The 12,172-nt window shown below is 42.3% G+C and overlaps 1 protein-coding gene across 1 annotated transcript in view; it reads left to right on the forward strand.

The window, feature by feature from the left end:
• The window catches only part of fcho1 (FCH and mu domain containing endocytic adaptor 1), a 253,690-nt gene that overhangs the window by 176,799 nt on the left and 64,719 nt on the right, over positions 1-12,172 (forward strand). Inside the window, exon 12 of the mRNA XM_084310518.1 lies at positions 1,695-1,755. Coding sequence (XP_084166644.1) covers positions 1,695-1,755 — 61 coding nt within the window. The remainder of the gene's footprint in view (positions 1-1,694; positions 1,756-12,172) is intronic.

Here is a 12,172-nt window from a genome sequence, read left to right on the forward strand (position 1 = left end):
GCAGTGTTTAGTAATTAAGAGGCACACCGCAACACTGTTGCTTGCTCAATTGATTGCTCAAGTAAGTGCTATACATCATCTCATTGAGGCCCAGAGAACATTGATTTAATCACTTTCTCTGTTTCTCACTTTCTCTTCCCACTGTCGTCTAAAGTGCTCCACGGCGTGTGATAATTTTGTGTCTGGCTTTGCGTTTCACGAGTCACTGACGACATACAACAGGAGAGCGGAGTGCATTTTACTGCCCTGCGTCAGTTGCGCCAGCCAATTATTGACTCGCACTTTATGAGAGAGCCCTCGGTCTAGTGGTGATGTTATCGATGCCCGAGGATCTCAGTAGGCCTGTATAGCAGCTGTAGTGAGTTGTTAATATATATTCTATGAGAAGGTAGTGTTGTGTGTTGAGCACCAAGACGGTATTGTTTCCAGGTTACTACCGACATACACTATACAGTAGGGATGTCGGCTTTCGAACAAATAAAAAAATAAAATAGAATTCACTCAAATTAAATGGAACTTTTCTTATATTATCCTCTATCATGGCGTGAAGCAGATTGTGAAATGGAGAACTGCCCTGGGATGGAACACATCATTACAGTTTGACTGTTTTTCCAGTTTGCTAATATAGTGGCTGACAGGAGATGCACTGGGGTCCAAGCTGTTTCCCTAGCAACACAATTATTTTTAAAAGGTGGATACAGCACTGTATATCTTGCTAGTTATAATGCTGAGTTTACAGACGTCACATGAGAGCTCACGGTAACACCAGGTAAACCAGCTGTAGAATCCAGTTGCTGACACATACTGTACCACAAGGCACTGTAGTCGGCATATTTGTACTATCTAGTTACCACCAGGCACTTTGTGATGGAGCCCTCGGTAGGTAGTGGTGCAGTTGTAGTATTTAGTTACTACCAGGCACTTTGTGATGGAGCCCTCGGTAGGTAGTGGTGCAGTTGTAGTATTTAGTTACTACCAGGCACTTTGTGATGGAGCCCTCGGTAGGTAGTGGTGCAGTTGTAGTATTTAGTTACTACCAGGCACTTTGTGATGGAGCCCTCGGTAGGTAGTGGTGCAGTTGTAGTATTTAGTTACTACCAGGCACTTTGTGATGGAGCCCTCGGTAGGTAGTGGTGCAGTTGTAGTATTTAGTTACTACCAGGCACTTTGTGATGGAGCCCTCGGTAGGTAGTGTTGCAGTTGCAGTATTTAGTTACTACCAGGCAGTTTGTGATGGAGCCCTCGGTAGGTAGTGGTGCAGTTGTAGTATTTAGTTACTACCAGGCACTTTGTGATGGAGCCCTCGGTAGGTAGTGGTGCAGTTGTAGTATTTAGTTACTACCAGGCAGTTTGTGATGGAGCCCTCGGTAGGTAGTGGTGCAGTTGTAGTATCTGGTGTCTGAAGCACATGTAAGGAGAGCAGTTATGTTTGTGACGGACGGACGGACGGACGGACGGACGGACTGACGGTCAGTCGGTTGAAGCTCCATTAGTCTCTGTCGTGCTGACCCAGCTGCTGTCTGCCTTTTCCCTCTGTCTCTCTTCTGTGTGTGTGTGAGTACAGTACATGTGGGAGTTAAGGATGTGTGTGTGTGTGTCTACACATATCTTTTCTGTGTGTGTGTTTGTATATATGCGTGCCTGTGTAATTCTTCTCATATATCTTCTGTGTGTGTTTGTGTCCACTCCTACAGAACTCTGCTCTGGAGGTAGATGATGAGGGGTTTGTGATCCGAGCCGACAGCAGCCAGAATGATATCCTTTACCAGGCCTCCCTGCTGAGGGGCACATGGTCAGCCTGCTGTTCCCTTATTTCAACTGGCAACCACAAGATCCTCACAATGTAAAACACTTCACTTCCTGTGTGCCAGGGGATTTTTCCCGGGACTGTCATATCATATATAGGTGGAATCACTATCGTGTTTCATCAATTGGTGTTTGAGAGTGGTAAAATAGACATGTATATTTATTTTAGGGATGCTCGATATTGGCTTTTTTACCGATACCGATATACCGATATTGTCCAACTCTTAATTTCCGATACCGATATCAACCGATATCAACCGATACCGATATATGCAGGGTTTCCCCGCCCCCCCCCCCCCCCCCCCCAAAAATGGAATAATTTCAGGTAATTAACATTACATATCTCTTGTTGTGGAATTAACACAACATTACGCATACTTTTGACAATAAATAAAATCAGAATTTGTTCTTACTTGCTTGCCTGGGTAAAATAAAGGTTATAGAAATGTAAAATAAATAAAAGAAAATTGAAAACCGATACCGATATTTTCCGATATCACATTTTAATGCCGATATCGGTCGATAATATCGGTAGGCCGATAATATCGGACATCCCTAATTTATTTATATGAAGATGTTCAAGATTATCACCTTAAAAGGAACATGGCAACATTATGGGAAATGCGCTTACCGACTTCTCCAGAGTCAAACAAGAAGATGGATACCAATTTCCTTTCTGTGTGTTCAGTAGAAAGCTATCCGGCTGCAAGCTAGCCTATCTTAGTACAAATTAATGGAAGCGGATATGGACCAGCTAGCCTAGCTGTTGGTCAAAACCACCTCTCCCGGCGTTTTAAGCTAGGCTATACAGTATACACTTCCATTAATTTGTGCTAATCTAGGCTAGTTTGTAGTCGGATAGCTTTCTACTGAACTCAGAGAGAAAACTATATTATATATATTTAAAATGTTCTAATATTTTTACTCATTTTTAACGTCTCATGCAGGCTGTTCCAAAGTGACACCCCACAGACCGAGATGCCCATTTTGCTTCAAGGTCGTACGGGTGTTTTAGGAGCAGTTTCCCTCTTAACCCGTAGATACCGTCTCTGCCTGTGAAGATTTTCTGATTGTTACTAGGCACTGTATTATTGATGACTTTAAACATAATTTGCGCTGTTTTGAATTTAACCAGGTCAGTGAATTGCAAAGTTTGATTCTTTAAAAACAGAATGTTAGTGTGATATCGATAACCGGCATGATGGACTATCCTTATTGCTCTTTTCTGTAACGTGCAGATCTTTTGTAGGTTGGTTTTGTAGGTGTTTCCCCAAACTTCAATACAATATGACATGTAAGGTACAATAAGTGTGCAGTATAAGGTGTAAAGTGCCCTCTGGTTCAAAAACGGTCTTGTTTTACCCAATATTCCAACACTTCTCGATATCTTTGAGCACAAGTATCCTATGTGGGGTTTCCAGCAGAGCTTGTGGTCCACTATGATGCCCAGAAACTTGATCTCATACACTCTATACATTTTAACATTATCAATTTCCAAATTAACTTCTATATTTGTTTTATATAGCATTACTTTAGTTTTGCTCAGATTCAGTGATAACTTATTCATCGAACCAACATTTTTATTTGGACAACCCTGTATTGGCTACCTCTAATAGCTGTTGCAGGTCACCCCCAGAGCATAAGATATTTGTATCATCCGCGAAGACAACAAATGTCAGTATTTTAGACACTTTGCAGATATCTTTGATGTATAAGATGAATAATTAAACTTGGTTATGATTATTGGTTGTTGCGATTTCACAAGGGGGACACAAGCAATGAATTAACTTTGATTAATCTATTAGCTGTACTTTTTGAAGCAAGAAACACTGCCTACCCAAAGTACTGCCCAGTTTGTACAAGGTTTTTACTGTTGGGTGTGGGGTAACCAGGCAGGGAAGGAAGTAATTAATTTAAAATGTGCTCCACCCAATAGATAGATGGTTTATTTGTCTTTGGGAGGAAGTAATGTTCCACAGTAGGTGCGTACATAACACAACAAGTAAGACCGAATTATACAAAATACAGGATGTACAGGAACACAGCAGAGACAAAGACATGGATTGACACTATATATCACAGACTGGATTTCATGTAACTTAAGAGGTTACTTATTCAATGCTCATATGGCTGTGCAAACAAGCCATACGAAAAGATCTTGCTAAAACGGGCCTTTCTGCACATGGGTAGTCTATACCTACGGCCAGAGGGAAGGCCTTTTTGCACACGGGTAGTCTATACCTACAGCCAGAAGGAAGCGGGGTAAAGTGCTGGTAGAGTGGGTGGTCTGGGTCATGTGTGATTGTGAGTGCTTTGCAGATCAGGGAAGAGGTGATGGAATCCGATAAGTTGGAGGTGGGAATACCAATAAGTTTTCTGGCAAAATTAGTTATCTTTAAGAGTTTATTCTTATTGGTGACTGTAATGTGTGATGTACAAAAACAAAAAACAATGACACCATGTAGAAGAACTAGCTCAATAATGCTACGGTACAGGAGGAGAAGAAGACGGGGTGGGACAGACGGCGTCTTGGTTTCTGGATGGCTGTGAGTCTCCGACAACGTTCGTAAATGTCCATGGTGTGCTGATTGAAGCTGAGGTTATTGTGTCCAGTGTGGACCGGTGCATTAGGGCTAATGAGCAGTTCTTTATTTTTTTTAGATGTTAAGGTGGAGAAAGTTATTGTCACACCATGTGCTAAACTGAGATGGAATGTTGATAAGCCGACAGAGAGTGATTGTTGTTATTGAGCAGTGTGAGGATGGCGGTGTCATCTGCATATCTGGAGTAGAGGGTAGTGGTGGATGTGTATAGAGGGAGTAGAGAGATGGACTGAGTGAGTACACATCCCTGCGGAGCGCCGGTGTTGACAATGATGCTGAGTGACGGCGACCTGTCAACCCTCACTGCTTGTGGTCTGTTGGAGAGGAGCTTATGGATCCAGTGGATTAGTGGTGATGGAACATATTTACATTTATATTTTTGTCATTTAGCTGACGCTTTTATCCAAAGCGACTTACAAGTTCTGTATGACATGTCAGCAGGAAGGGGACAACTCTTACAATGGAGTAACAATGTTCATCAAACAATGCTGAAACTTGGGTTCTGCAGTGATGAGTGCATAGTAGTAAAGACCTATTAGTATAGTAGGAAGAGTGCATGATAGTACAAGACAGTAAGAATGTTCGTTTTATTTATTTTTAAATTTCAGATATTGATTGAAGAAGTGCGTTTTTAGTCGACGGCGAAAGATTGATCGGGTTTCAGCTGTCTTAACTGTGGTGGGAAGTTCGTTCCACCATTGTGGAGCGAGGACCGAGAATAGGCGGCTTATCTTTGATGATCCTCCCAGAGCTCGGATAGGAGTGGGTCTGAGGCGGCCAGAGGATGTATGCCAGGTCGCCTATTCTTTATTCCCAGCGGAAGAGTGCTGCCGAGTGCTTCCGCGTTTTCCCTGATTGGCTGCGACACGCCCCGCGGCAGCGCGGCAGCCACGGAGCGGCAGAGCTTGCGGCATTATGTAGCCGTAATCCCAGATGTTTTTAATTCGACGCTTAGCTCAACTGGTATGCCGTCGTGCTGTGGATCCTGCGGTCCGTTGGTGACATGTTAACTTTAAGCATTGTTTCGGAGTTGGTTATGGTTAAGGTTAGGCATTGTTTCGGAGTTGGTTAAGGTTAGAAGGGTTAAGTTTAGGCGCTGTTAAGGAGCTGGTTATTGTTAGAGTTTGTCTTAGAGAATGGCAATATTCTTTCGGAGTTGGTTATGGTTAAGGTTAAGGTTAGGCATTGTTTCGGAGTTGGTTAAGGTTAGAAGGGTTAAGTTTAGGCGCTGTTAAGGAGCTGGTTATGGTTAGCGTTTGTCTTAGAGAATGGCAATAGACAGCCTATTTCCGCACTGCCGCTCTCTCGCGCTGCCGCGGTCACATGGGCGTCGCAGCCAATCAGGGAAAACGCGGAAGCACGCGACGCACTCTTCCGCTGGGAATAAGCTACACGCTGCCAGGTCGAGGACCTTGTAGCGAATTTATGCGGCGATGGGGAGCCAGTGCAGGTCCCTAAGAACAGGGTAACATGGGCTGACTTTGGTAGGTTGGAGATCAGACGGGCTTGAGTTGAAGAGGCTTGGGTGGTCAGTAGACCAGCGAACATGGAGGTGCTGTAGTTTCTTGATTTCCTGATGGTGCTGGATTGTGTTAAAGGCAGAGCTTAAATCAACGAAGATGTCTGGCATAGACCATAGAAAGAGGTGCTGGAAAATACACAATTCCAATTAGATTTAGACTCTTTAAATAGAGATGGGCAGGCTCACACTTGGATTAATCATTTACCAACACACATGATTTGATATAACTGCCTTTTGCTACAGTATGTACAGTTAAACGTATTCACTTATTCACAGTTCAAGGACTGGCACAGACCATGTACTGTGACTTTAATGATTGCTGTATACATACACTCAAAAATACTTCACCGTGATCTAGCAGAGGCAGGAAGGTTGATGATTCAAGGTATTTCCTAGCTCTTTAAAAAAAATATTATTTGGACGGGACAATGCAAAAGTAATGAACACTGTGGAGTGTAAAAATTGCCGGATTTAGCACAAGGCTAGGCTAATTTCCATTTGTTGTCCCCAAACATAAAAACAGGACACATAGTGGTAGGGCTCCTGGAAGAGACGGTATCCCACCAGAAATGTACTTCTCATGTTGGGATGTAATTGGACCCCTATTACTTAATATGATTCTATATTCAATCAAGGAGGGGAACTTCCATAAGAACGACAATATTGCACTCATAACAGTCCTCCTTAAAAAAGACAAAGACCCCACCGATTGCGGTAGTTATAGACCCGTAAGCCTCCTCGGAACCGATATCAAGCTGTACTCCAAGGTATTAGCCATCAGACTTCAAAAGCATATGACGTCTTTAGTTCATCCTGACCAGACTGGCTTCATAAGAGGCCGCTTGATCACGGATAATATAAGACGGTTACTACATGTGCTAGATGCCAGCAAGGATGACACCACACCTAAGGCGATGCTGTCCCTGGATGCGATGAAAGCTTTTGATAGGTTGGAATGGTCTTATCTATGGGCAGTATTAGAAAGGATGGGGTTAGGAAAAGGATTCATTGATATGATTAAAGTATTATACAAAGACCCATCGGCCATGATTACAACAGGTATAATCACCTCCGAAATCTTTACGGTATCGCGCTCTTCCAGACAGGGTTGCCCTCTTAGTCCCGGACTATTCGCTTTATCATTAGAGCCTTTAACACAATATATAAGACAATCCCAATCCATAGAACCAATCGCAATTAAGGGCACACAACATCATATTAGTTTATATGCGGACGACGTAATATTGTTCATGCAAAACCCTAACACCTCAATGCCTCATCTTCTCAAGTTGATTGATGACTTTGGCAATCTATCGGGATTTAGGATAAATTGGCCAAAGTCGGCTTTCCTTCCGCTTAATGCCCCTGCAAAGAATATACTCCTTCCAGAAGAAATACCAATGGTTAAACACTTCAGATGTTTAGGAATTGAGGTATTCCCTACTATAAGCCAAACGGTGAAGTACAATTACACAAAAATCCAAGATAAGATCAAATATGACTTTGACAGGTGGTCCAAACTTAAAAACTCAGTACAGGCACGAGTATCAATAGTTAAGATGGATGTTTTACCTAGAATCAACTTCATTAGCTCAATGTTACAGTTACCCCCTCCTGATGGTTACTGGAAAAAATTACACTCCACCGCATATAAATTTATTTGGAATAACAAACCTCCACGAATAAAAAGATCCACCGCACAGAGAAACAAAGCCGACTGAGGTTTGGCATTTCCAGACTTTTACCACTATTTTAAAGCGTACTCTTTAAGACCACTGACAACCTGGTTTGACTCCCAAGCATCTGTATCCTGGAGAAACTTAGAAGAAAATATAGTAGCACCACATAGACTGCAGGACATAGTATACACCATATTATCAATTAAGCAATGCAAATTGAAATTTGGCCCCCTTATTACACATGTGATCCGGATATGGCGTGAAACACAAAAAAAATATTCTAACCAACATAAATGGCATAGCCATACTCTCCTATTCAATAACAATGCACTCCTTATTGGAAAACAACCTATAAGATACCCCAAATGGGAAAAGCAGGACATACACACATTGGGAGATGTTTTCAACAAACAGGGTTTTTGTAGCTATCAAGATATACATAAAAAAATTTACCTCACCAGTTCCACATATTATTTTTACGCACAGTTATTGGATTGTTTGAAGGCTCATAGAGTCCCATTAAGGATACCAATTGAGCACCACAGATATCACAAATTCTTCTATGAAAGAGAGACATTGAGAGGATTCGTATCTGATTTTTATCATCACTTACTAACGTCTTGGTATGGAATCCTCCCCCTAGACTCAGTCTGGAGGAGGGATATACCAGACTTGGAAATAGATTTTGATTGGCAAGAAGTCTGGGCAAACGTTCAAATTGCGTCACGTAACCCGGACCATCAACAAATTAATCTTAATTATATTCATAGGACATACCTGACTCCTATAAGATTGAACAGAATGGGACTTAAACAAGACTCCCTATGTTCCTTATGTACAAATGGGGATGAGGGTACATTCATGCACATGTATTGGGATTGCCCACCGGTTAAGATATTTTGGAAAGAAGTGTCCCAGCAATTATCAGTATTCTTATCTCTGAACATACCTGTACATCCCTCTGTAATGCTGTTGAATGATGTATTTCAGTTTGCAGCCCCTATACAGCTAAAGAGACTAGTTTTATCTGGTCTCACAGCTGCTAAAAAGCTGATAGCATCACGATGGATTCAACCAGAAAAAATTTGCCTGAAGGTATGGGTTCTTACTTATATCGATGTGATTTATCTAGAAATATCTACAGCAAGAATTTTAGGTGTCAGTGAAACCAACATTGCAATCTGTTTAGAAGTGGTGGAGAGAATAAAAGCTAGCATATGAAGTGTAGTGCCTGGTTAGAAACGAAAGAAAATGGATGGATTATCCAAGTGGGGGTCCGGGGGGGGGTGAGCGAGCAAGAGCATATGTATGTAGGATTAGATATTAGATATATTAGATAGCAAGTATTAGGTATATATCTGGTAAACTACATTTATAATGATTCAAATGGTGATTTCATTGGATGTTTACTGTTAATGCTTGTGAGTATAATTTGTTGTTATGTTTATGTGTATGTTAAAAAAAAAACAGGACACATAAAAATAGTAAAAAAAAATTACAAATACATAACAGCAATACACAGAAATACTAGTGGCTAGAGAATATGTCACATGTGTTCACATGACTGGTTGGTCTTCAGCAATTTTTTTTGTTGCCCTCTAAAAGAAGCAAGGGTGGGGCTTTCCCTCATGGAAATGGGGAGACTGTTCCATGTTTGACTGCCTTTTATGGACAGGACGTTTTGGCCAAACGTGGTCAGTCTACGTTGGACCATGCAGTCACCTCTGGTGTCTGACCTGGTGCAGAGTCCAGTGTTTCTTTTTTTGTAGATGAATTCCTGTACAGGAGGGGGAGCTAGTCCATGTAGGCATTTGTAGATGAAACAAGCGGTTTTTAAGACTTTGACATTTTCAAAGCTCAAAAAGCTATGTTGTTTCAGAATATTGCAATGGTGGTATGCCAATGACTTCCTGGCAAATACCTTGATGGCTCTATGATAAAGCTGTTCAATGGGTTTCATGACAGTGACACCAGCAAATTACCAGTTTGTGAAGCAGTATTCAATGTGTGACCCCCCCCCCCCAGAAACACATTAGACCATGTGATTCTAACTGGTAGTTTGCTGAACATCATGCATACAGTTATTTTTGTATTTAGCAGTAGGCATGATTTTTGCAACCAGTGTTGGACCTTGTTCATTGCCTTTGTGAGGTTACATCAGACAACAACAGATGAGGTACTCAATAAACTGAGCGCCCTCCAACCTAACAAGGCCACTGGCCATGACAACATCCCCTCCAAATTCCTCAGAGACTCAGCAGCCGCCATCACACCAATCATCACACACATAATAAACCTCTCCATAAAACAGGGACACGTCCCCAAGGACTTCAAAATTGCGAGGGTGACCCCTCTGCACAAAAAGGGCAGCAAATTAGACCCAGGCAACTACCGCCCTGTTTCTATTCTCACCTCCATCTCGAAAGTCATGGAAAAAATAGTCTACGAACAGGTCGAAAAGTACCTAGCGGAAAAAAATCTAATCTACGAATTCCAATCTGGCTTCAGAACATCCCACTCCACTGACACATGCCTTCTCTATTTGAATGACCACATCAAACAAGAGGTGGACGCAGGCAAATACTGCGGCATGGTCATGCTGGACCTACAAAAGGCCTTTGACACGGTCAATCACTCCATTCTGATTGACAAGCTAAAAGCAATTGGTTTTGATAGTCTATCAGTGAGCTGGATGCAATCCTACCTTGAGGGGAGGGAACAGATGGTGGAGGTAAACGGTACCCTATCCCCCCCCCTCACAGTGAGCTGTGGTGTTCCACAAGGAAGCATACTAGGACCGCTACTGTTCCTAATTTATGCAAATGACATGTCGTCAGCTTGTGACTGCAACTTGTTCCTGTTTGCGGACGACTCAGCCCTGCTGGTCTCTGACAAGAACAAGTTACAGGTTGAAAAAACCCTCAGCTCGGAACTAGGCAGAATCTGCATATGGCTCGCTGATAACAAACTATCATTACACATGGGCAAAACAGAGTCCATTCTCTTCGGTTCAAATAACAAACTCAGCAAGACCGACGGCTTCTCAGTTACAGTGGGTGACAATATTGTCACAAGGAAAGATGAAATTACCTACCTGGGTTCCATCCTAGAGGCTAATCTCTCCTGTGACAAAATGGCATCCAATGTAATAAAAAAAGTCAACCAACGAACTCGATTCTTGTACCGGATCTCCTCTCTGGTAAACAAGAACACCCTGAAGACTCTGGCAGGAGCACTCATTCAGGGGTACTACGACTATGCTTGCACCTCATGGTACCAAAGCACCTCAAAGGCGCTAAAAACAAAATTACAAACATCTCAAAACAAACTGGTCAGACTACTGCTTGACCTTACTCCTAGAACCCACCTCACCCCTGCCCACTTCGACAACCTAGGATGGCTTAGAGTAGACGACAGAGTACAACAACTTGCAATGGGCCTGGTCTACAAGATACACTACACGACCAAGGTACCCATGTACATGTCAAAATACTTCCCAAAGGTCAGTGAATACCACGATCACAACACCAGAGGGAGCTCCACAAATCATGTTAAACCCAGATTCGGCTCAAATAAGGGACTAAACACGTTTCGCAATTATGCCACATCAATGTGGAACGCCCTACCCAAAGCTGTAAAGGAATGTGGATCACTACCCACTTTCAAAACCTCTCTCAAGGGACACCTACGGGAGACTGCAATTCAACACTGGCCCCTGTAAATATCCTAACCCAACCCCCTCCAATGTACAGTCATTTACCTAGTATGGTTTTGTCAATAGTTCAATGTACAATTGTGTTTGTTTGTACAGTGTCTCCTCCCCCCCCCCCCTCAATGTACAGTGTTACTTGTTTATACAGTGTGCCCCCCGCCCCCCCCCCCCCCCCCCCAACCACCTCCAATGTAAATTACCCAGTATGGTTGTCAATATCCCAATGTACCCAACCCCCCCCACCCAACCTCCTCCAATGTACAGTTTCTACGTCAAATGTATATACTCCCTTTTCTTGACTCCTTCTGTATCACAAACAGTACTGTATTTGCAAATCTGGTATGTCATAAATGTATAGATGTAGCAGTACTGACTATCTGTATGTCATGTATGTCATATATGTCTATATGAATTGAAAATGGGGGACCCTGATGGAAACAAGACAAACGTCTTTCTCAGGTCTGCATCCCCTTAACAATTGTATGTATTGAGCCGTACTGTATTGTACCCATTCTGCAATCTGTTAAATAAAGTTTTCATTCATTCATTCACATGAGATCAGGTCAGTTTTTTTACCATGTACAAAAATTCCTGCGTCGTCAGCATACATCTGTACATTGAAGTCAGGGCATATGTCCGGCAGGTCATTGATGTACAGGAAAAACAGTAATGGCTAGATCCCTGTGGCACACCGACTGGATTGTCAAGATAAGGAGATTTGACATCAACCATGACACACTGTTTTCTGTTTGTTAGGTAAGACTTAAACCATTGAATTGTATCTGCAGAGAAATTGAAACGAGACAACTTTGCCAAAAGTACTTGATGGTTGACAGTGTCAAATGCCTTT

The sequence above is a fragment of the Notolepis coatsorum genome, assembly GCF_963971535.1.
Source record: "Notolepis coatsorum genome assembly, chromosome: 3".
In the NCBI taxonomy this organism is placed as follows: Eukaryota; Metazoa; Chordata; class Actinopteri; order Aulopiformes; family Paralepididae; genus Notolepis; species Notolepis coatsorum.